Consider the following 25,973-nt stretch of genomic DNA (forward strand, 5'->3'; position numbering starts at 1 on the left):
TTAATTGGGTGAGGGTATGTAACCTTTGAATTTACTGGTTGGTGGTCATAATTTATTACTTTGGGGGCAGTCCAGCACAAGTCCCAGGCTTTGTCCTTGAGCCACCATGGGGGCTGGCTGGCCAAGCACGTACTGCACATAACTCTAAGTTGGTGAGGGGCCCCAGAAAGTAAACATCTGGCTGAACTTTGAGCAGTCTTTTGTTCATGGCCCTCCCAGAAACGGCTTGCTCAAGTCTCAGGAAACTGAAATTGAGGCCTGATCTCTGAGAGAAGACTGAGCAGCCTGTTATGGCATCTGCTTGGTCCTTTCATGGGGAAGGGGTCATTGAGGGTAGGCCTTGAGGTTAGAGTCCAGTCTCACTTCCTGTCCACTCTTCCTGTTCCACTGAGATGGGAGGGAAGTTGGGAGCCTTAGCTGCACACGGCTGTTGCCACACCTTCCCCTGCATAATGGACTGTATTCTCAAAGAGAAGAAGAAGCCTCCTCTTCACGGTTTGCCTCGGCTAGCTGGTGGGGAGAAAGGTCAACCGTCAAGGAGTATGCTATTAAAGGAGGCATTTCTATTCCCCCTCCTCAGAGCATCCGCTGGGGACATATTTGCGAAATGGGGAGTTAGAATGTAGAAATAATCTGTCCTCCTCCCCAAGGACTGTCCTCTGGTTAACAAATTAAAAATGAACAAACAAACAAAAAACTAAAATAATCCTCACACATACCCCAAAAGAAGAGAAGCAGGGACCTAAAAATGCCCCAGATTACACTCTATATGGAACCAGGGAGCAGCTTTGACAATTCAAATTAGTATTACAAAGTCATCCCAAGCATGTCTTGCTTTTAAATAATGCAAGCTGGAGGGGATTTGTTGTTGTTTGTCTAAAGGAGGAAACAAAACCCAGCACTCATCACTTTCTGACAATACCCAGTCATGCAAAATTAACTCGTGCCGGGAGAGCAAGGGTGGCGTGCCGTTGGCCTCGTCACACATGGCGCCTGTGGCCAGCTGTAAGACGTCTTATCATTATTCGGAAATCAGTTTTCATCTTTGACCTTTAGCGTGACTGAAACTTTGCTTTGGTATGACGACAGCAGCTGTGCAGAAAGGCTCTGGAGAGGTGTTCACAGCAGACATGCTCTGGTTCTTCCATGCTCTGGAGGCTCCAGGGCAGCCGCTGTTGCTCCAGCACGCACATTCTTAGGCTCTTCCGTGTGGGGGCAGAGCACTCCACACACTTGACAGACAGCCTTCATCCTAGGCCAGCTTTTCAGCGGGCCCCGGAGGGAGAGGCCTCTGTTTGTTCTGGGCAAGTTTCTCATTAGTAGAGGAGTCAGCTCTGAGATCAACTGGGTCCCCACACGCCAGAAAGGAGTCTTCAGACAGCGTCGAGTTATCTCAGACACCCACTTTCCTTTCATGTTTTCAAATGCGGATGGAGAGACCACTGAAAAACACACTAGAAAAGCAGGTGGTGGATCACTCCATAGGACGTCAGAATGTTTCACCAGCGGCACCATTGCCTACAACAAGCACACTGAATTGTTTGCATTTCAGGAATAGTTTTGTATCCACTTAAATACTTCAAATTAGGAGTTGACCTCAGCTTCTCCCATCACGGGGGTGGCCGGGGGAGGGGGGCGGCAGGGGAGGGAGGGCATTGGCAGCATTCCTGACTTGCCCTCTTAAAACTAACTTGGGAATGCATGCAGACAAAGACTTTTTAGCAGCAAAAAAAACCTTCTGTAACCTGTAGGTCTGCTTCAGTGGCCCAGTGACTGCTTCCATTGATCCTACAGGAAACCTTGCCATCTTGTGGAAATTCTGCCTCCAAATGTGATTAAAGAGTGTTCTGTAAACCAAATCCCAGATCTTTCTAAGATCCCTCCTCTCCTGTCCACTGGGTCTGCCTCTGGGCCTTCTCTAGAATGTGGGTTTCTTCTATTGTGTTGGGTAGCGACCGGAAGGAGATATCTCGGAAGAGCCAGGAGAGTGAATCAATAAAACCACCAGGCGTGCCCGGGTGAAAAGTTATCAGAAGTACAGACCCTGTTTACGGCAAGCCAAAGTCGAAGGTCAAATGATACTGAAGCAGGGTTCAGGGCCAAGACCAGCTCTGGTAGCTTCTCAAGAGACAGCAGAGGTCAGAGTGTAGGCCCAAAGGTTGACACACAGATGATGTTTTGGAATAAGTTGGAGACTGAAGTTTAAGACATTGAAACCAAATAGTTCAAAACAGACCCTCCAAATCCAGAATCAGACGACGTTCTTACCCCCACAGAGCATCATGGGAGCCAGGCTATCTGAATAATGTCCGTGTGTGTGTCAGAAAGCCCTCAGAGCTCAGGCAAGTCTCTCACTTCCTCCTTGCCCACTGCCTCTCTAATCCACACGCATTAGGACCATAATCTTCATCACCGCCTTTCATAGTCATCACCCAGGCACAGCCTTTCTCAGCTTCCTTCCACTGGTTGATGGAACACACCCCAACCCTAGCGCTGTTCTGTCAGACCACAGATTTTATGTGCTTTCTGTATATACGCTGCCTGGGGCTTCCTATCCCCACTTTGGGGCCTTCTTTGGATTGTTTGAGTATATTTGAATTTTTTTTTTTTTTTTTTAGATCGAGTCTTTCTATGTATCCCTGGCTGTCCTGGAACTCTGCTCTGTAGACAAGGCTGACCTCAAACTCACAGAGATCTTCCTACCTCTGCCTCCTGAGTTCTAGAATTAAAGGCATGGACTGCCATGCCCAGCCTGGGATCTCTTTCAGTTTTCTATGGCTTTGTAGTTATAGCTTTGAGCTCTGTTTCCAGCAATTACTCTTTCTCTCTCTCTCTCTCTCTCTCTCTCTCTCTCTCTCTCTCTCTCTCTCTCTCTCATATATCTTATTTTTCCACAGTCCTCTTGGAGTCAGTATTATTATTTGTAACAATATATGTTCTTCTTCCACCCTAACCCATCCACACCCTTTAGCTACCCCGTGTGCCTGACAATTTTAGAAAGCACACGAGACAAGGCTGTCTTCTTGTTTTCAATAGTCACGTTTCTGAGCAAGAGAAAAGCTGCTCTCCTTTCACACGTCTCGGGGTGTGTCTACTTCTGCAGCCCTTGCGTCCTCCTCAGACCATGGAAAGCGGCACAACGAGCACACAACCGTCTGAATCACGGTCGCCGTGCTCTTTCGCTCAGCTTCTCGGTCTCTGCCCCTTTGCTGTCCAAAAACGTGATTACAAAGCACTCACCTGTCATTTGCTTGGTAATAATTCAGTGTGGGGTTTACGAAGCCTTTCGAAATCTGTAACTCTTTATCCGTCCGTCTCCATCACAGAATTACAAAGGTCTATCCGTGTATCCCATATGAACCCGGGCTCCTCTAATTTTTTAATCATTTCCCCCTTTTTAAATTGAGTAATTCTGTTCATGTATCCTCAGACTAGCCGGCCACTCCGCCTGCTCTCTCCATTCCGTATTAAGTGGACCCAATAATTATCCATTTCTAACATTACTGTTCTTAATTTGAAAATCTCCACTTGTTTTGTGTGTGTGTGTGTGTTCCGTTTCCATCCCTCAAGCTCTACCTCAAAGTAACTGCTTTCAAACCTCTCATTCAGTGACTCCAGCGTGTAGGACAGGCATTCAGTCACTGTTGCTTTTCTTGAGAATGGGCCACAGTTTCTGAATCGCTCATATCCTGAGCAATGTGAGGCTGTGGCCTTCAGTGAGAAATGTTATGAATGGGGTTCTGGATGCTTTTATACTCCTTCAGAGAGCTTGGATTTTGGTTGCAGCAGGCAGTTAACCTTGTCAGACCAAGGATGAAGATTCTACTTTTCCTGCACTGGGCAGAACTCGGGCACACTGTTATGGAACTGGCCTTTGCACACAGCCCCTGCTCAGGAGGAGACTTGGAGACACTCTTGTATTGAAATGGCTTCCCAGGCCCTCTCTTCTCTGAAGTTTTCTTTACTCTCTAGCGGCCCTAATTGTGGTTTCTTTTCCCTGGTAGTTCCAGGCAGAAAAAGAGACTTTCTGTCAGAATTGCAGTGACCAGGACATGCTTCTAACAGAGCCTTGGCCGACTGCCTCCTTCAAATTCTGACCGTTCTTCAAAATGTCTGGTTTTGGTCACTCCTGGGACTACCAGGGTGAATTAGAGAGGGAGGAAAAAGAGGAAGGAAAGGGGAAGAGGAAGGAGAAGAAGAAGGAAGAAAGGGTGACAGGAAGACCAGAGAGGGAAGGAAGGAGAAGGCGGCGGGGAGGGAGGGAAAGAGAAGGAAGTTTTCTCATAGTTTATGAGTGTCTGCTAGAGGTTAAGCGAACTTACTTCTCGGTGGTGGAAGCAGATCCCTGAGATCATAAAGTTTAGAATGTGTATCTCCTAAGACAAAGACTGAAGTGCAAGATGTCAGGAAAAAATAGCACCATTAGAGAAGAGCAAATTGCCACTTACTATATATATATATAAATTAGTGTATAATATATTTATCATTCCAAAGAATTAAGCTATGGTTCTATCAGATTGTCTGCTGTGAATATTCTTAGGATCTTGACTTTTTCTTTTGAGGAAGAAGGTTTGTTTTGACTTAATGGTTCCAGAGGGTTAGAATCCATCATGGTCAGGGGGCATGACATCAGATCAGGAAGCCAGGAGGCTGCGCTCAGGAAACAGAAGGGGTGAACTGGAAGTGAGGCAAGACTATAAACTCTCAAAACCTGCCCCAGTTATATACTCCCTCCATCAAAATTTCATAACTTCTCCAAACAGTGCCAACTAGGGACCAAGTGTTCAAACACATGAGGACATTTTTCTTTCAAATCAGGACAACCGTCTTGGGCATGATTCTGAATGAGAAGAGAAATAACGTTGACCTGGACATAGAAACTGTGCCCGAGGCCGGGTTGTGCTTCCCCGGGTCTCTGCCGCTGTGGTGAATAAAGTTTTCATAATTAAAATGAGTGGGTTCTGTCTGTTGGATTTCACTTCAGATGCACCCAAACTTGTTTGCTTTAAACTGTGTCAGTTCCACATGAAGAAATAAATACTAAATACTTTGAGGGAAGACGGTATATGTAATAACGTAGAGACAATTTTGGAAACTGAGACGTAAATAGGAGTGAGGGAACCCTCTTGAGTTGAGGAGAATCAGGACATGTGGGAAGATGGCATGTCAACAGTCAGATGTGGAGGTAGTAGTTAAATTTAAAAGTACTCAATTGCAAAATTAAGAATAGAAACAAAACTACAACTGAAGACTAGGCAGAGGAAAGAAATGTTGTCCACATACCTCATCAGCAGCAGGAAAGAAAGCCAGCACATCACAAACATCACACTGCCACTTTCTAAACTGATTTTTAAACCACACATTAAAACAGAGAAAGAGCCCAATAGATTGTGATATTGTGACATATTATGTGGTCGTTAAAATATTGTTAACAATGAAACATATATTCTGATATGGAAAGCAATTTAAGCATGTTTCCAGCTTTCAAGGCAATTCTATAGAAAAAAATATACTACTGATGATACTTAAAATGAAATACAACTATGGCTGAGGAGTAGCTCAGTCTGGAGTATCTGATTGGCATGTACAGGCCTTCAGTTCAGTTCCCAGAACCACAACAACAAAGAAAACTTGGCTAGCAAGCCTCAGGCTGCAAGGTCACTGTCTAATACCAACAGAGAGAACACACACACACACACACACACACACACACACACACACACACACACACACACACACACGTAAATGTAACAAGCCATTCAATTGTTTTTTATTTTATTTTGTGTCGTTGTGATAAAACACCATGACCAAAAGCAACCGGGGGAGGAAAGGGTTCATTTCATCTTAGAGTCTGTAGCTCATCCTCCAGAAAAGGCAGAGCAGGAACTCGAGACAGGAACCTGGAGGCAGCAAGTAATTGATGCAGACGCCACGGGCGGGGGTGCTGCTTACTGGCTTGCTCCTCCAGCTTTGTTCAGTTTGTTTTCTTATGTACCCAGGACCACCCACTGTGGGCTGGCCCCTCCCACATCAATCAAGACCATACCCCACAGGCTTGCCTACAGTAGGATCCTATGGAGGTATTGTCACTATTCAGGTTCCCACTTATCAGATGACTCTAGCTTGTGTCAAGTTGACAAAAACCTAGCTAGTACAGTGTGTGTGTGTGTGTGTGTGTGTGTGTGTGTGTGTGTGTGTGTGTGTGTGTGTTTGTGTGTGTGTGTGTGCAGGCATGTTCATGTGGGAGTTGAAGGGACCAGTATTTGGCGCAAGACACCCCAAGACCAAGTTCTCAGCATAAAGGAGATTTTTTTGCTCCAGAGGGACAAGGGCAGAAACAAGAGACAACGACAGGAGAGAGAGGACCAGGAAGAAAGGGAAGGGAACAAGGGAGAGGGGGAAGGGATATTTGTCCTGGGGGGACAAAGGACTGTCTGGATAGAGAGGAGACAGACACTACCCACAGGCAAATGACAGTTTATGAAGGTAAAGGGGAAATCTCGTGTTAGGATGAGGTGTTTAATTTTGTTTGGACAAGTTAATTAGGGCACCACGAGGGCGCTTTTGATTGCTGGACCTTGGTGGTTACCCTCAGGAGTGAGTCTGGAATAAGAAAGTGTCCAAATAAGGGAATAGACCTTGGTGGCCAGCTTTCGGGATGTAATCTATAGCTTACAAGGGAGAGGGAAGCGGGGAGGGCAAGGCCTTCCAGAGCCCTGTTTGCCGTGCTCGGGCAGGCCAGAGTCCCTTCAGGAGTCAGTCCTCTCTTCCCACTATGTGGGCTGATGACTTTCCATGTGTTAACTCATCCAATGCTCCCCCAAATCCTGTGAGCTAGGTAGTTCCCATTTTATAGATAAGGAAACCGATCTTCTTCCGGCTGGCGATGCAGCTGGTAGTATTTTATCATCTCTAAGCTGCATTAAATATTATTTCTAAAAACTACAAAAACATACAATATGACAACTATGGGCATAAATAGCATTTAGTATCTTGTCTGTTTGCTGGCGGGGCCATCCGAGTGTCAGCGTCTTGAAGGCGTTAAGTTTCTGGGGGCCGGTCACTACGCTCTTACTGCACCACCAACCAATATCGAGTTATTACCAAGTGTTGTAGTGATTTGTTTGCAGTGTCTCCTGCCACCAGCTTCACACAATGAAGGAACACTTCTTCCTTAGAGTGCTTTCAGAGACGACGATGAATTTAGCGATGATGACGCGGACGAAGAGGAGGATATCGAAAACATCCTTGAAGAGGAATTCCCGAAAGACGAGGAAGAGATGAGTGAGGAAGATGAGGAACACGAAGGAGATGCAGCTGAGCGCCTGAGAAGTGAACTGGGAGAAAAATATGAAACAGATATGAATAATCTTCAAATAATACAGGTTATGGCCTCCCCTTCATCATCACTTAAAAAGCAACCATTTGGGAATGCAAAGAGGGCAATTAGGCTCAGTGTCTTATTTTTGTGATATTTCAAAAGAATATTTCAGGGCAGCAGGCCCTCCGTTAGCATCACCTAACAGTTATGAAATTCACAGACCAAGAGCAGCATGGATGCCTCCAAGGTCAGCGTGGGTTTATCTCTCCATGGGCAGCTCCTTAAAAAGCTAAAAGATACTTGTCTTATATGATAATGTAGTCTTATATTATATGTAGACACATATCAGCTGTGTCTATATGCTATCACTGAGAAACACGAAATATATCAAGTTTTATCATTTCTCTTATCAGGAAGAATTTGAGAAGGTGCTGGTACCAATAATTACAGTTAATGGAGCTAGGAAAATCCACATTGTACAATATGTGTTGAATTTGAAAGTGAAGCCACTAGTGGAAAACCGTGCAAGCATTTTTGAGAAGTGTTACCCAGTGTCGTCACACCTTGCTCATAAAATGTTGGCCTTTACCTACAAACACATGAGCTCCTTTGGCTACTGGGACCCTGTAAAGGTAATGTCAGACCACTTATCTGAAGACCGTCGTGCCTGTGTCTTTAAGTTGTTTAGGAAGATGTAGTCTTTTTGAAAAGTTGTAAATATTGTATAATGCAGTTATGAAAATATCTGGGGAGCTGCCCCCTGACTTTCGTCTTTGCTTTTGCTGAAAAATCCGTGACATGGAACTGTCACTCTGCCCCTCCTGAATTTCTGTGTATCCCTAGCATTTACTCCCAGCCAGCCAGAAATGTCGTTCCAGTCTGAGAGTGAATGACAGATAAGACTGTTGATGAGTCACTGTTCCGCAGTGACTCTGCAGGGAAGCAGTGTGACTGTCTTAGTTAGGTTTCTATTGCTGTGAAGAAACACCATGACCACCGCAACTCTCGTGAAGAAAACATTTAATTGCCGCTGGCTCACAGTTCAGAGGTTTAGTCCATTATGTTGATGGCAGCGTGCAGGCAGACATGGTGCTGGAGAAGGAGCTGAGAGTTCTACATCTTGATCCGCAGGCAGCAGAAGGAGACTGTGTCACATTGGGCGTAGCTTGAGCACAGGAGACCTCAAAGCCTGCCCCCAACAGTGACACACTTCCTCCAACAAAACCACACCTACTCTAACAAAGTCACACCTCCTAATAGTGCCACTCCCTAGGGGGGCCATTTTCTTTCAAACGACCACAGTGACTAAACTATTTCATACCTACTCTGCTGTATTCAGGAAAGATGGAGTGTGGCTCTGATGCTGTAAAAAGATCTCAGAACTAACATCAATTAATTATCCCCTCTTCTTACCACATTCCATACCCACATCTTAGACTATCTTTGGTGGGTGTTTTACGTTCCATTGACTGTTGCTAATGATATGATGGGATTTCATCTGTACAAAAATGTGGAAGAAATCTGTCCATCCTAAAAGATAGCCTGGCAGAACCACCTCTTTTGCCCATTTCAGACACTGTAGTAAAACTTGAGACAGGGCAGGTAACCAATGTAATTTATTTTCTAGTAGTTCTAAAGGCCTCCCATCCAAGTACTAACCAGGCCCAATCCTGCTTAGCTTCAAGATCAGGTATATCCAGGGTGGTATTGCCATAGACTAATAATTCTATAGGTAAGAAGTGTTTCTAAAGGTAAGAAGTGTTTCTAAAGGTAATAGATCGAGCTGTTGACAGATGCTGTCCTTGAGGCCCCTCACCTTGTCTAGCAGTTGGCCACTTTCTCATAGTGTCCTCATGTGTGCCCATTGGTGTTTCTTTCTCCGGTTATAAGAACCCCCGTCCTATTGCTTATCCTTTGGACCTCACTTTACCTTAATTGCCCCATGAAGATCCTGTCTCCATATACAGTCACGTGGGCAGTCAGAGTTTCAACATAGGAAGTGTAAGGGAGAGGGCAACATAATCCACACCACCATGCTTGAAGTGGATCTGTTTGCGAGGATAAAGTAGTTCATGAATAAGTGAAACAATCTCATAACCTCTGTTAGAAACATTCAGTACAAGCATGAGTGATTATGAAGGAAGTAGAACTGTAATTGTAATAAGCTAAATACCAGCTAGAAAACATTATACCAACTAGATACGACATTGAAATAACCTGCACTCTGTATGTAGTTACTTTGTTAATTCTTGTAATTAGAGTGTTTTTACTATGTAAGAAAGATTGCATTCTTTTATTTTACAACTTTTTCAAGTATAAAGGAAATTCTCTATAAATTAAATCTAACTTGTGAATTCAATCACATCACAGCTGAGTGAAGGAGAGACAATCAAGCCTGTTGAGAATGTGGAGAACCCTCTTTACCCTGTAATCCATCGTCAGTATATTTATTTTTTATCTAATAAACAAACTAGAGAAAAATTTATGATGAACCCAATCAAATACATCCGGCAACCCAAGCCCAAAGCTACTATGCCTGTGAAGATTATGATTGTGGGGCCTCCTAAATCAGGGAAAACTACAGGTGAGTGTCTGTCTTTGTTCCTCAAGCATCGAGGGAGCTCTGAGACCCAGCACCAACTCTCCAGGAACCGGCCATAAGATCCGAGGGTTTCCATGTGCCTGTGCTAATTTACATCCCCACCAACAATGTAGAAAAGGATGCCCCTTTCTCTATATCTTTGCCAGAATTTATCTTTTTAAAACAATAATTATTGAGGCTGAATTGAGATTGGATCTCAATATAAAAATTGTCGGAGACCAGCCCCCACTTTTCTATGACAAGGAACTCTTGAGGAGAGGGGGAGAAGAGATTGAGGTAGAAATATAGAGGGATAGAGGGGAGAGAAACAGAAACACAGGATAGCCTCGGGGGCCTGGATCCTTATCCACCAGCCCCTTTCTGTCTCATCTAAAGAGCTATTTATAGGAATGCCAAGGGGTGGAGCAAAGACCTCCCCTAGCACAGCCAAGTGTAGACCCTTCCAGTCACCTAGTAACCATGCACATGGTCAAGCAATCCTCTAATGCAGCCCTGCTGGGTAAAGCAAGCTCAGATCTTACTAGGAAACTTTTATAGGCCTCCACAATAAATTACTATTTGCAAGTATTTTATGAAGGACTCATATCTATGTCATCAATAATTTTTATTTTGTTGTTTTCTCTTGTTTTTATTAGGTGTAGTACAGGGCAATATTAGTTTAATATAATGAATTTTTTTTTTTTTTTTTGGTTTTTTCGAGACAGGGTTTCTCTGTGTAGCTTTGCGCCTTTTCCTGGAACTCACTTGGTAGCCCAGGCTGGCCTCGAACTCACAGAGATCCGCCTGGCTCTGCCTCCCGAGTGCTGGGATTAAAGGCGAGCACCACCACCGCCCGGTGCATAAACTATTTTTAAAGTTTAAAAATAATTTAACAATGGCTCCAGCACTAGGCTTTTCTTCTTTGGAGACTTTTTATTGCTGCTTCGGTTGATTTACTTCAGTTTCTCATAGCCTCTTGATTAAAATTTGGTAGGTTATATGTGCCCAGAAATTCATCCATTTCATCTAGATTTTCTAATTCATTGATGTATGCAGGGGTCTCTGTAAACCTCCATGGCCAGCAGAGAGATGATCCATGGGAGACAAGAAGGTAGTTTAGATCAACACAACCCAGTAACTGGTGTTAGTTCAAACTTCTGAAATCTGACCCCCAGAAGTCTATTTTAGGTATAATTAAATACAGCACAATTTGGTGAAAACTTACTCTGGTGACGATTAACTCAACCCCATGTGCACAATAAAGCACACATAAATCTCTTTGAGGAACAAAGTAAGCTAAATACAGACCAGGCTCTACTACAATCAATGAAACTCGAAAAGTCCATAGAGATGGGTCTACAGATTGACTTGAATAAGGCAAGCTTATGATAAGGGTCTGAGGGAGGACCCGGTGTGGGCTCCAGGTACACAGTAGTGCAAAAGTCACCAGGCTATTAACCACATGCGCTTCTGGTCTGATCATGGGTTATGCATTCCTTCCCTTAAGGAACAGCCCTGTGTGTTTAACATTCAGGTTCCCCTAGTGCTCATCTGTGAACACAAAGACCTCCATGCCTCCTACAAATGTATACATTTTCAAAATGCTCCCTAATTAGCCTGTGAATTGCAGAGGATCTGTTGTAGTGTCCAGCGCATCCCTAATTTTATTTATTTGGGCATCTCCATCTTCTACTTATTTTATCTAAGGGTTTGTCGTTTTCGTTTGTCTTTTCGAAGGACCAACTCTGTGTTACTAATCCTTTGGTTGTCTAGTTTATATTTTGCTTATTTCTGCCTTGGTTTTTGTTATTTCTTTCCATCTGCTGATTACGGCTTTAGTTTATTACTTTTTAAAGAGTGAGATACACATTAGGTTTCTAGATTGATATCTCTGGTTTTAAAGTGTAAGCCGCTCACAGCTACAAGTTTTCCTTGTAGTTTTTTTGTTTTCATTTCCCACAGGTTCTGGTAGCAGTATTTCCATTTTCACAGGATTCTACAACTTTTTCTTATTTCCCCTTTGATTCCTTCAGTGGCACGCCAATCATTCAAAACGTGGCTTGATCTCCATGAATTTGTATAATTTATGTGGCTCTCTTCCTCTGACTTCTAATGTTTTCCCTTCTGACCTGAGACACTAGGAGTTATTTCAGTTTCTGCATTTGTTAAGCATTGCTTTGCAGCCTCATTTTGCAGATCTATTTTGGAAAAACTTCCATATTCTAAACAAGAATATATACTCTACCTCTGCTGGTATCTGTTAAGTCCATCTGCCCTATAGCAGTGGTTCTCAACCTGTGGGTCACAACCCATTTGGGGATCATACATCAGATATTTACATTATGTTTTATAACAGGAGCAAAATTACAGTTATGAAGTAGCAAAGAAAAATAATTGTATGGTTGGGGATTGTCTTAGGGTTTCTATTGCTGTGACGAGACACCATGAGCACAGCAACTCTTATAAAGGAAAACATTTAATTGGGGCTGGCTTACAGTTTCAGAGGTTCAGTCCATTATCATCATGGTGGGACATGGCAGAGTGCAGGCAGACATGGTGCTGGAGAAGAAGCTGAGAGCTCTGCATCTTGATCAGCAGGCAGCAGGCAGAGAACTGACTTGAGCTTCTGAGACCTCCAAGGCCACCCCCACAGTGACACACTTCCTCCAACAAGGCCACACCTACTCCGACAAAGCTACACCTCCTAATAGTGCCACTACCTATGGAATTATTTTCTTTCAAGCCACCACAGGGGTCACCACCGCATGAGGAACTGTATTAAAGGGTCGCAGCATTAGGAAGGTTGAGAACCACTGACTTACAGTGTACTCTAACCCTGGTGTTATTTTGTTGACTTCTCTCCTAGATCTATTGGTGACAGTGAGCTACTGAAATGATGCAGCATTGGGCTGATCTTTCACTTTATGTTCAATGGTGTTTATCTGTGGAAGTGGGTGTTCTGACATTATATACAATCATTGTATCTTCTTGATGGGTTGTTCCCTTTTAGATACTTTCTTATCACTGTGACAAATACTTGGCAGAAGCAACTGAAGTGAGAAAAGGTTTACTGTGGTTCACAGTTTAGGGAGTACAGTCCATGACAGGGAGGGAGGTACGGTGGCTCTGTCTAAGGCAGTGGGCACTTGTAGCTGCAACTTCACATCTCAGCAAGTCAGGAAGCACAGAGCTCAGGCCAACAGCAGGACAGGGTTATGACTCAAAGAGTTCTGTCTCCAGTGACCCATCTTGAGGGTCCATACCTCACATCCCAAACATTCGATAACTTCCCAAAACAATGTCAGCAGCTGGTGACCGAATGTTCAATACATGAATCTCTTGGTGACATTTCACATTTAAATCACATTATTCCCTTCATTTAAAAAAAAAGTAGTTATTTGATAATTTAATGCAATGTATGTCGGTCACATTCAAATCCACCCCAGCTCACCTCCTGCCCCTAATCCAAACCCACCCAACTTAGTGCTGTTGTGGGTTATCCACCAGAGAAGACTACTTGCAGACATGGGCTTAAGCCAATAGAAAGTCTTTATTAGCCAGTCTTTCTTTTCATTTCGGCTGGTGTGGATGTCTGTGTGCTGAATTTTATGGCCTGAATGGTACTTCCATTATGGAGTCAGTCAGTTGAACTAAGATCTGGGGCCTGTTACAGGGCATAACATTCCTTTTATCAGTATGACATGACCATTGTCTCTTCTAACTAATTTAGCTTGAGGTCTGTTTGGTCAGATATGAATAGAGTTACTCTTGCTTACTTTCAGATTCCTTTGCTTAGAATATTGCTTTCCATCCTTTGGCTTTTGGTCTATGTGTACCTGTGCTGGCGAGAGTGAGTTTCTTGCAGGCAACAAACTGTTAGGACTTATTTTAGTCCAACCAGTCAACCTGTGCCTTTGAAAGGCATGTGCCACTCCTGCCCTGTCTTGTTTCCATTCTAGTTATTTTTGAATAATCTGTATCCATTTCTGCTTTATTAATGCTGGAGTTGGGATGCTTTGCTGAATTGGCAGTGTTTGATTTGTTCCTAATTCTCATTTGCTTATGTACTCTTCAGGTGAAGTTGATCCTTTGCTGCTCCTGACAATTGTGTTCGTCTTACTGAATTCCTCTCCAGTACCAGGAATTCCTTTAGTTCATCTTAGGTCTTTGTTCCTCTTTCTATTGTGAAGGATGACTTGGTTGGATATAATAATCTATTTTCTTTCAGGGCCTGAAGTTCTTTCTTCACTGAAGCCCTCTTGGTCTTTGGAGTTTCTTCTGAGAAATATTTATGTGTGACATGACATTTCTCTCATACAGATTTTAATATTCTTTCTTTGTTCTGTACTTCTGGCATTTGATTATAAAGTTTAATAATAGTTTCTGTTCAGTTGTGTCTAGTTGGGATTCTAAATGTCTCCTGTAACTGGCTATCTGTATCTTTCCCGAGACTTGAGCAATTTCCTGTCCCTACTTCACTGATAGGTTTTCTGTGCCTCTAGACTGTATTTCTCCTCTGTGCATACTGACTACACTGTTCTTTAAATATTCTTTTGATAGTGTCCTATAGCTCTGGAGTGTCTTGTCTATTCCTCCTTATTTTTCTTTATTGCTCTCTGAATATAATAATTCATCAAGTTTCTGTCTTCAAGCTCTGGTATTCTTCCACCTAAGCTGTTGCTGATGCTTTCTGTTTTTTCTTTTAAATTTGATTTACTAAGATTTCCACTTCCAAAATTTCCAATTGGTTCTTTTCTAGTCTGTCTGTCTGTCTGTCTCTCTGTCTCTGTCTCTCTCTCCTGAATTTCTCTTTCATATCTTTCATTGTCTTCCTTAATTCACCATTTATTTGTATCCTCTTTAATTTATTGATTTTTAAAAAAATAATTCTTTTACATTCTTTGTCCAGGGATCTGGGGGCTCAATGAATAAAGTGTCTACCTTGCAGGCATGGAACTTGAGGTCAAGCTCTGGAACCTATCTAAAAAATCAGATATGATGTGCACATATTTTGTAATCTCAGTACTAGGAAGGCAAAGACAGATAGATCCCCAAGGCTCACCTAGCCTATCCTACTTTGAAAGGTCCAGGCCAATGAGATCCTATCTCAAAAGACACACACACACACACACACACACACACACACACACACACACACACAGAGAGAGAGAGAGAGAGAGAGAGAGTAAATAAATGTAAATTAAAATTAAAATATTTAAATTTCTTTTTCTAACTTTTAAATGTCTTAACATGACAAAACAGCCTTATTCTAAATCTTCACAAGACAATGGTATTTACCAAGAACAACAGAATGTCCTCATCTGAAATGAAATTCCATTCCAGGGCTGAAAACATAGACAACAATCTGATTTCTCACCTCTCTGTTGAAATGGAAAGTAAATTTTAACACTATGCCTTATTTTGAAAACTCATTTAGTTTTATAATTTGAACAAATTTGATTCCAGAGTTTTTAGGAAAACAGGTTTGGGGTCTGAAATTTCACCTGCCCCTTGCGAACAGTCAAGAGAATCTCCTCTCTCAGCCAATGACCTCTATCTATCTATTCAATGACCTCTATCTATTCAATGACCTCTATCTACCTATTCAATGACCTCTATCTATTCTATTCAATGACCTCTATCTATTCTATTCAATGACCTCTATCTATCTATTCAATTACCTCTATCTATCTATTCAATGACCTCTATCTATTCAAGGACTTCTATCTATTCTATTCAATGACCTCTATCTATTCAGTTACTTCTATCTATCTATTCAATGACCTCTATCTATTCAATGAACTCTATCTAATCTATTCAATGACCTCTATTAATTCTATTCAATGACCTCTATCTTTTCAGTGATCTATTCTACCCTAGTGGGCTTTGGTTCCCCTCAGCTATAAAGTTAGAATTCAATTTTCATGCCACCCAAACACCAAATAAACCCATAGAAAAAAATTTCTGTCTCCTAAGCTATAAACCTCTATTAAAAGGTAAAGTAGGGGGCTAGAGATGGCTCAGCAGTTAAAAGCACTGACTGTTCCTCTGGAGGACTTGGGTTCGATTCCTAGCACCCACACGGCAGCTCACAGTCATCTATAACTCCAATCCCAGGGGATCTGAAACCTTTTTCTGACCTCTACAGATACTGCACACACATGGTGCACAGACACACATACAGGCAAATCACCCATACACAGAAAATAAAAAATGAAATAAAACAAAACGTAAAGTACGCCTTAATTTTTTAAAAGTATTTCCTAGAAGGTTGACTGAGACCCATGATCCATGATGAGTCTAGGGTTTGCTATGCTCATTGCAGTGTGGGATCTACAGATGGACTGAGGAATGGTGTAATCCAATCAAGTAGGGTCATTACATCGTTATCTTTGACAGCAGACTAAATACCAAATGCACACAGGATTACTGCAATGCTTCCCCAATTTGTTACATCATGCAGAAGCAATAAGTTGCTTAAACATTGGTTTGATTATAAAAAGAAAAGAAAAGAAGATGGAGGCTGGAGAGATGGCTCAGCAGTTAAGAGTGCTGACTGTTCTTCCAGAGGACCTGGGTTCAATTCCCAGCACCCACATGGCTGCTCACACTGTCTGTAACTCCAAGATCTGATACCCTCATATAGACATACCTGCAGGCAAAATACCAATGCACATAAAATAAGAATAGATTATTAAAAAGAAAGAAAAAAGAAGAAACCCAGTTGGTTCATTAGCCGGATTCTAAAGTCACAAACCTGAAGTACTGCTAACAACTTTGACAACTCTTTGAAGAATGTGAAGATAAGCTTGCTATTGGCGCCATTAGTCAGAATCTAAAAGTAAGGTTAACTGATGAATGTGTGACGTCAAATAGGCTTCATGTTTTATGTTTTCCAGTTGCCAAAAAGCTTGTAAGTGAATATGGCTTAAAACGCTTGTCGGTAGGAGATGCATTGCGTAGCATGTTAAGCAATCACCCGGATACGGAGCTGTCACTTATGATAAACTGGCACCTTCACAAAGGCATGACAGTGCCTGATGGACTTGCTGTTCAAGCTTTGGATCTTTCTCTGATGGAGAGTGTGTGCAATACTATAGGGTGAGTGAGTCGGGGCAGAAGGAAGGGCAAAGGGAGTGACTGTGAGGATGCTCGCAGTTCTTTCAAAAAGGTCTTGGAGATGGGTTTGGAGTGCCAGTAAAGGAGAAGAGAATGGGGGTTGGGAATTTAGCTCAGTGGTAGCCCTGGGTTCGGTCCTCAGCTCTGAAAAAAAAGGGCGGGGGGAGAGAATGATCTGCTGCTCAGACTGAGCACGTACTTGGAAACATTATCTTTTTCTGTCAAGATTCATGGCTTGAACTCATGGCAGATTAGCCCACAGACCTCATTACTCCCTGCAGCAACTCCTACACAGCCCACAGATGAGGCCACTGTGACTTCCTTGCTCCAGTACTTCTTACAGCTCCATGAAATGATGGGAGGGCCCTCCTTAGTTCTCAGATGATGTGGTCCCTTGAACGTGGTTCCCCTTAGGTCCAGGTCCCTGCAGAGGGAGCAGTGCCCCTCCTGTGATGCTATATTCGGACAGGAACACTGAATACTTGGCTTTGTCATGAGTTCATTCTTCTATGATGACCTTTCTTCTTGTCCATTACAGCCATTGGTCACATCCCAGTGAACCCTGATGTTCTCTGGTCTTGAGTCCAAGTCACCGAACTAGAATCTCCTGGCTTAGTCAAGATCATTGTGTACTTAGAACCTTCTGCCTCTTCTTTGCAAGTTGTTTTGAGTCAAATCATCGAACAGTTTCTATAATTCCAGGGGTGGGGAGCATTCTTGGGTGACAGCCTTTGGGAAAAGGGACATATCCACACTGAGTTACTTCTTCCCTGGGGCTTAGCTTGCCCCGATGAAGGCAACTATGGTCGTATCATGGGTTTATTTCATCTTAATCCCAGGATGAAGGCTGCTCATCTACCCTAGGTTCATTTCCCCAATCCTGCGAGCCACTCAAGTGACCCTTCCCAGTGTAGAGAATAACTACTCTCTGTTTAAAAACATAAAATAAAATGTCGCCCTCTTGCAGACTGTTCTACAATGAGGTGGCTTATCATCTCTGCTAGGAGACTTGTAGGTAGAGCCTGCACTGTGTTGGAGGGCATTGACAAGTGTGCCCTGTCACTCAGGATATAGAAAGCTTTACTGATGGCCACCAGCCACATGCCCAGCATTCTGCCTTGTCTATCAGGCCATTCCCAGAATTTCTGAATTTTTTAAAATTTTCGTTTCCTTTCAGTTTGATATCCAATCTTGTTACCTCAGACTGTTAGGCTGTAATTCTCATACCTTCTGCTCACATGTGTGGCAGGCAGGCTGGCGGGGGGGCTCTCACAAACTTCCCATTCCAAATCCCTCACAAATTCCTCATTCTTCTACAACAAGAATAGCTCCTAGCAGAGGACACGTGACTATTTACTTAGCATCTAGTACGTGCCATGCCCTGTTCTACTTGCTTTTCATACCTGCTCTCTAATCTTTAAAACCACTCTAAGGGTTAAATGTAATTTTCTCCTACTTTACTAAAAACCAAGGCATGGAGTTTTTAATACCAGGTTTCATATCTAGGCCTGCCTACATTCATTCTGCTATTTGTGCTTATAACACCAGGAATACACAATTTGCAAGGTATCATAGGTGTGTCTATCAAATTCTACCAAAACCTAGCTGTGTGGTGCTGAGCAGATGGATGTATGAATGCAGACCTCCTGCCTCCACTCTCCAAGCTGTGTGCATGTGTACTGCCCACCTCACAGTCTAGGGATGAAGGAGGGTTAAGATGTAAAGATAAAGGAGAAAATGCACATGCAAAAAAATTACCAATGTCATAATGGAAAGCCTGGGAGCACTAAAGACAGAGATTTGTTCTAGAGGACATCAGGGCATGGTGAGAGAAAAGGAATGTGGAAATTGCGTTTTTCTGTTTGTCTGTTAGTGTGGTCATTGATGGCTACCCGGTAACCACGAACCAGATGAATATCTTGGAGGCAAGGTCAATCATTCCCATGGTCATCTTTGAGTTGGAGGTGCCATCCAAGGAGATCTTCAAAAGGTTGCTGCTAGAAAAGAAGATGGAGCAAAGGTATTCCTCATGAGGGAACTGTGGGAACAGGGTGACCTTGGCCATCTGTACAGGGGATGTCTCAGGCCCTCAACCGCTTTTCTGCCCCTTCCCCATTTCCTCCTTAGTACACCGTATCCACTGCACAACAGCACACAGATTATAGCTCATAAGAATGCCAAGTACCATAAAAATATCAAGGAGATCAGGCAATTTTATCAAGAACAGCATCAAAACTGGCACGTGATTGATGGATTTCACAGTAAGTGGTGGGTATGGAATGCGATCATCAAAGACATCCAACAGATGAATAAGTACATACAGATATACATGGAAAGAATAAAGGACGGTAAGAAAATATTGTTATGTGTATGTGTGCACATTTGTGTGTGTGTGCAGGTTCATGTGTGTGCAGATGAGTATGAAGGCCAGAAGACAACCTCAGATGTCTGAAAGAGAGGGAGGGAGAGGAGCTTAACAAGACATTATCAGACCAAATGGTCCATCACAGCTCCATATCCAACATCTGACGCTCACAGTGTTTTCATCTAAATGAAACCAAGGTTGAGCAGTCTCAGGCTGGCTCCATTCACTCCCTTCAGCTTCCCTCAGCAGACCCTCCTTATTCTTGGCATTCTTGACCTCCTTGACTCTCCATTGTGTCTAGATTTGCAACACGGTATGTTTCTGTCATTTAATCCACTCATTTGGGGCCCTTTTTTCTTGTGGCCCCTCACCATCACAGCTTCAGGCAACACAGTCTCAGGAGCTCCCTGGAGAGATCTTGACTTTATCACACACTGTTTGACATCCCAGCCCTCTTTCAAAATCTTGGTGGAGGCTTCCATGACCCTACAACGCTCTCATCAGTCATGCCTGAAATGGCAGCATCACCTGGATTACCATTTATTTATGTGCTGCCTCTGTACCTCAGGCTGGCCTCCAACCCTGGATTCCTGAATGCCAGGGTTACTGCTCTGCACCACCACACCCAGCAGGCAGCCTGGTCTTCCACGGGAACAAGCCTTTGAAAGGGCAAGGGGAAGGGGGAGTGCCAGCATGACAGAAGCCCTGGCCTTTTGTTTTAGTCTCCTAGGGCTACCAGGGAAAGGTGCCCAAACCGAGTGGATTGAATGACGGAAATGTGTCGTGTCATAATTCAAGAGGCTAGAAGTTCAAAATCAAGGTGTTGGCAGTGCCATGCTTTCTCTGAGGACTTTCTGGGGGCCTGCTCCATGCCTTCCTCTTTGTTTCCAGCATAGCCAACAATCAATGGCTTATGGAGTCACCGCAACAACCCTGTCTCTGTCATTGCACGTCATTCTTTTTGCCTTTCTGTCACATGACGTGCTGCTCTGTGTCTTCATCTATCTGACTCTGCTCTCATAAAGGTTACAGTCAAGGGTGCTATGAATACTTCAATGTCTCTTTTGAGAAGACACAGTTCAGCCTAGAAAACTAAACTAATCTTGTGGTATAGATTACGTTTGTTTGTTTGTTTGTTTGCTTGTTTGTTTGTTTGTTTGTTTGTTTTTCCAGACAGGATCTCACTCTGTAGCCCTGGCTGGTCTTGAATGCACAGAGATCCACCTGCTTCTACCTCCAGTGTTCTTGGAATAAAGGCGTGTGCTTTTGGTATATCCTTTTCCATTAGAAACAAATACCCACATCCAGAGGGAACAATTCATAAGCTCTGAACAACACAGGGCGTATATCCACAACAGTACCAGAGACATGACAGAGCAGCCCAACCTGTGTCCTGCAGTGATGCTCATGATACCATAATGACACAGTGAACAAATCAGACTTATGTCCTGTCAGTGATAATCAGTGACACATCAGACTTAAGTTCAAATGAACAGAGTAATTAGGAAAATTAGGTAGCAAGTATCGACATCACTTTGTCTTAAGGCAAGTAACACCACTCCAGAAACCACTGAACTCTGTGAAAGATACAAAGATGTTAGGAGACTCTGTCAGCTGCTACTCTGGACACTTCTGAGTGGACCAGGCCCTAATGAAGTGGTCACAGTTCATGGCTGGTAACCAGTGTTGTGGAGATCAGATGTAGAGTCAAGGTATCCAATTCACTTTTGTTGACTCAGCTGAGTCACAGATTTTTGCCACTTGGAAAGTCCTGTTGTCCAGCAGTGTACAGCCTACGGACCTTTCTGGAAGGGTATCGAGGCCTCACTGATCATTTCTTACTTTGAGAAAGTCAGTGGAAGATAACAGCCAATAAGACAATGTTTCTCAATGCCTGCTCATTGAAGTAGGGCTGTGATTGTGGACTACCAGTTAGTATCAGAATTGTGTAGACAACACTTGTTAGAACATAAATGTGTGTGTGTGCCCATTCATACAGATGTATGTATGTATGTATATGTATCTATTGTATTCATATAAAAATATGTGTATATAACTATTATCTGTTACATGTATATAGTGGATGATACTGAAAAACTAGAATGAAAATATGCAACAAAGATAAATATTCAAGGAAACCACATGTAACTTTTAGTTAAATGAATAAGTTAAAAGTCCTGTACTTATAGTTTGTATATTTGCGTACTAGAATACTATGCATAAATTCAAACAAACTGGGTGCTGGACGTGGTGGAGCACTACTATAATCCCAACCCCCAGAAAACTGAAGTAAGATGACCACAAGGTCAAGGCCGTCTGGGAGACATAGAATCGGAACATGTTTCCTTGAACACAAAACAACCAGGATTAAACATGTGTAAGGAATTGGGTCAACAAAGAAAGATGTCAAAGACAACAATTAACTGATAAATCAAGTTGCAAAATAATGTTTACATGTACTGGCATGAATACACAATATGCAAAACACACACACACACACACACACACACACACACACACACACACACACACACACATATATGTACAGAAAAAAAAAGACTAAAAAGGGCATAAACCCAACAGTGAGTACCTCTTAGGATGGGTAGTAGGCTGAAAGGGTGCAGACATGAAGAATAACTTTTGTTTTGTTTGCTTGCTTGCTTGTTTTGAGACAGGTTCTCACTATGTTAGCCCAGGCTGGCCTAGAATTTGTGGCAGTCCCTCTGCCTCAGTCTCCAGAACATTGGACTGTAGACCTCCACCACCATATGCATTTATAGTGACTTTACTTTTTACTCTGTTGTTTAGAATTTTAGGATGTGTAGTGTTAATATAGTGGTGTCTAACCGAAATCATTTTAACTTTTGATCATTGTGTCTCCTGTGAAATCTATAATAATGAATATGTTAATAACAGGGAAAGCTGCTTGCATTGACAAACTATGTATCACACCCGATGAACTGATTGCTCGTCTGGGAGAGTTTGGACAGTTCTGCCCTGTCAGCCTGGCAGAATCTTATGAATTAAATGATTGTTCTACAACTAACAGCTTGGAATTTGCAGCAGAGTTCAGGGGTCACTATTATAAAATGAGTTCCAAGGAAAATCTAAATGTAAGTTTGTTTCTTATATAAATATTTATTAAGGAAACAAAATGGCTTGTCTTGAGTTTCATCAAATGAAAAGAACAGGCACCCTTGGGGACACTCAGAAAATTAGGACCAATAACCACATCACTGGAACCTGGGACTCTGGGATCAGTGAGAAACTCAAAGAGTAGCCCTGAGACTTCCCTGCCCCAGACATATTTAGAAGGTTTGGGTCAGTGGCGGGTCTTAGGTAGCCCATCAGGCAGGGAAAGCCAACAGTTGAGTCTCACTAATGGAGGAGGTATGAAGCATCTGGACTCAGTCTACAGAAAGAACCCAAGGATTGAGCTTCAAGGGATAAGGGAGTAAGAATAAAGCAAGAGCTTGACTGATGACCATACTTTAAAATAAATAAATAAATAAATACAACACTAGAATTTCCCAGTTATCCCCGGCATCTTTGAGGATTGGTTCCAGGACACCCCCTCCAAGGGTGCCAAAATCTATGTCTGCTCAAGAACAAAGGGGGTAGCATTTACATATAACCTAATCTATACCTACCCTCCCACATCCATTGAAACACTCATAGATGACTTACAAGATCTAAAACAATGTAAAAGCCTTGTAAACAGTTGCCAGGCTGTATTGTTTAGGGAATTTTGAAGGGGAAAGGGCAGACATGTTCAGCAAAGAGCTAGTCTTTTTTACTGAACATTTCCTATTTGAATCTGAGGCCACAGAAGCCATGGATATGGAGAATGGACCACTTGTACCTATGGATTCAAAAGTCTAACCATATATTGATTCCAATATTTTGATGCCTGAGATTTGATGATATACAATGGTTTGTAACTGAAGACAATAATGAAAACTAATCTGAACATTTTATCTTCCACCAAAGAATAATTTTAATTTCTTTACTGGGGGTGCTTATTTCTTCCTGCTTATAGCATAATAATCACAGAATTTTTAAAGCAGAACTCATGTCTGATATTTTGTGCCTTTGCACTCTACAGAGCAACTACTGACCCTAGAGAATCCTAAAAAGCACAGGGAGACTGGCAGCTGGCTAAGGACTCTCCAGTCCTTGTCATAGAATAGGAACTAAAAAAATATTGCGTTTTTGAGTAAGAAGAGACCTTTGATTGCTTGGGATTATTATCCTGAGGAACTTCTTATAGGAGAAGTTACAATAACTCCTCTCAGATGGCTTGAAAGGCTGCTGTATGGGAATTGAGCAGGAGGGCCTCCAGGGATGTTTTGATTGGTGCACTATTGCTGTTTGAAATGCTCTTGCTGCTGTACCTCTTTCCTTAATAGAAATTCCTGACGAACCCGGAATTGTATGTGCCTCCCTTGGCACCTCATCCGCTCCCCCCTGCCGCCATGCTCCCCAAAAGGCTGACCCTGTCAGAGCTGAAGAGTCGATTTCCTAAGTGTGCTGAGCTCCAAGGCTACTGTCCAGTGACTTACCTGGACGGAAAACAAAGGCAAGTCCTCAGATTCCCGGGACAGAGCCACAGCCCTGCTCAGCACCAGGGGCCCTTGGGACAGTGATTTTAAGGATTTATTTTTATTCATGTGTGTGTGTGTGTGTGTGTGTGTGTGTGTACATGCAGGTGCCCACAGAGTCCAGAAGAGGGCATCTGTTCCCCTGTAACTAGAGTTATGGGCAGTTGTGAGCCACCCTGCATGGGGGCATGCTGGGCACCCCAACTCCTATCCTGCTCAAGAGCTGCAAATGCTCTTACCCTCAGAGCCATCTCTCCAGTTCACAAAGTGACAGTCCTTGGCTGATTACCTAGGGAAATGTTCCTTTCCTCCTTGAGCTGCAGAAGTAGAAAAATGAAACATTTTGACGTTTTATTATGCATTACTACATATGAATTATACAATATTAATTACCAAGCCACATATATTAATAACAAAGCTACATGTATTAATTGCACACTGGTTTTTATTTCGTTTTGTCTTGTTTTTCACCTTTCAGATATGAAGCTCTGGTGCCTGGTAACATTCAATATGCTGCAGAATATCGTGATCGAATATTTATTTGTGAGACTGAAGAAAAACTCCAGAAATTTTTGAGGTGAGATTATTCACCGACTGTAAATATTTGTTATATTCTATGTTCCATCTACTGTGCTTGGAGCTGTGGAAGAAAAGGGAAGGGAAGGGAAAGGAAAGAAGGGAAGGAAAGGGATACACACACACACACACACACACACACACACATACATACATACACACACACACACACACACACACACACACACACATACATACATACACACAGGCTGGGGGGAGGTGAATAAGTACTGCCTTGTCCCAAATCGTAGGGCTCCAGGACGTACCATAGAATATTATAGGGCCCGAGGGGTGATGAAGGGCCTGGTACTCTGGCATGACTGGATTGTCTGAGAGAGAACTGGGAATGAACTAGAATAAGGGATAAAGGACCAGATGCCAAGCTGATGGGACTGCGATCAGCCTGTCCCTGGGGACCCAAGAACCGTAAGAAAATCAGCTTGTCTGGATACCACATAGAGGCAGGGCTGGAGGAAGTGAGCAGGGTAGAGTACAGAGGTCCAAGTAAAACCACCAAACAGCATTTAGACTTGACCCCACGCGCTACAAACGTCTACTGTCTGCTTCCAAGCCAGGTCAGTGTTAGAATCAATTTTGCTTAGGAACAAGATCTCCACAGGGTGTCAAGAATAAGTTGGAGGCAGAAATGATGTTTAGAGGTTAATAGAGTACTCCTAAATGGAATCTGAGGCATGTTGGAGCTCACACCCTTAGGACGTCCTCTCTGCCACTGGTCACCCCTCCTGCCACCACCACACACAAGGCGGAAGACAACCACAGAGGTGAAGGAGAGAAGGGATGGAAGGCTGGGATTGGGGCGAGAGAACCTTCCGGGAAGCCCTGGGAAATGAAGCCAGGTTAGGGCTGACGCTCCTGTGAGACTGAGCTTGTAGCCCACTACTGGGGGTCTTGGCAAGGGCGTTTGGGTGGGAAGAGGGCAGCCTGGAGGGGTGAATGAGGCTCCAAGACCTGCCCGTAGCCCAGGGGTGACAGAGCTGCAGCAGCCAGAGGGAAAGCTGCTCGAGGTAAGTGAGTTGAACCAGAAACAACAGAGATGGTGGGCACTGCTACCAACTCACGCCCATGAGCAGACTAGCATCTCTTCTGCCAGATGTTCCTGGTTGTCACATTTAAAGTCAAATCCCTTCAAACTTTTTGATTTTAAACAGTCATGACTGATGCCAAAATAGTGAGAAGAGACTATGCAAATAGACCCTGTTCCTTCCTTAGCTTGCTGTTTCAATGAGGCTTGGGTTTGAAGAAATTTTATTGTAAAAAGATGAGAGATGTTAATTGCTGGAAGAGATGTAGGATCAAAGGAGAGAAGAGGAATTTGCTCTCGTGGTTGGTTTTCTTTATTGTCTTGTCTATTTGTTTCAGGTTTGGGTTTGGGGAGATTTTGTCTGTTGG

The 25,973-nt window shown here is 43.0% G+C and overlaps 1 protein-coding gene across 7 annotated transcripts in view; it reads left to right on the top strand.

Moving 5' to 3' along the window:
• The window catches only part of Ak9 (adenylate kinase 9), a 130,687-nt gene that overhangs the window by 100,468 nt on the left and 4,246 nt on the right, over nucleotides 1–25,973 (top strand). For 3 of the 7 annotated variants that reach the window (XR_008221298.1, XM_052751484.1, XM_052751483.1), the window contains 9 exons: nucleotides 7,179–7,385; nucleotides 7,735–7,953; nucleotides 9,692–9,905; nucleotides 16,802–17,003; nucleotides 18,895–19,041; nucleotides 19,149–19,369; nucleotides 22,303–22,499; nucleotides 23,796–23,965; nucleotides 24,466–24,564. Coding sequence is in view for 4 of the 7 variants with exons in the window: in XM_052751484.1 (XP_052607444.1) it covers nucleotides 7,179–7,385; nucleotides 7,735–7,953; nucleotides 9,692–9,905; nucleotides 16,802–17,003; nucleotides 18,895–19,041; nucleotides 19,149–19,369; nucleotides 22,303–22,499; nucleotides 23,796–23,965; nucleotides 24,466–24,564 (1,676 nt within the window). In the remaining 3 variants the exon portion in view is untranslated. Of the gene's footprint in view, nucleotides 1–1,751; nucleotides 2,523–4,818; nucleotides 4,946–7,178; nucleotides 7,386–7,734; nucleotides 7,954–9,691; nucleotides 9,906–16,801; nucleotides 17,004–18,894; nucleotides 19,042–19,148; nucleotides 19,370–22,302; nucleotides 22,500–23,795; nucleotides 23,966–24,465; nucleotides 24,565–25,973 lie in introns of those variants that run through there. The other 4 variants (XM_052751487.1, XM_052751486.1, XM_052751485.1 and 1 more) reach the window with 4 other exon arrangements.

This window comes from Peromyscus californicus, unplaced genomic scaffold (genome assembly GCF_007827085.1).
Source record: "Peromyscus californicus insignis strain IS unplaced genomic scaffold, ASM782708v3 Scaffold_22__1_contigs__length_63687245, whole genome shotgun sequence".
NCBI lineage: Eukaryota > Metazoa > Chordata > Mammalia > Rodentia > Cricetidae > Peromyscus > Peromyscus californicus.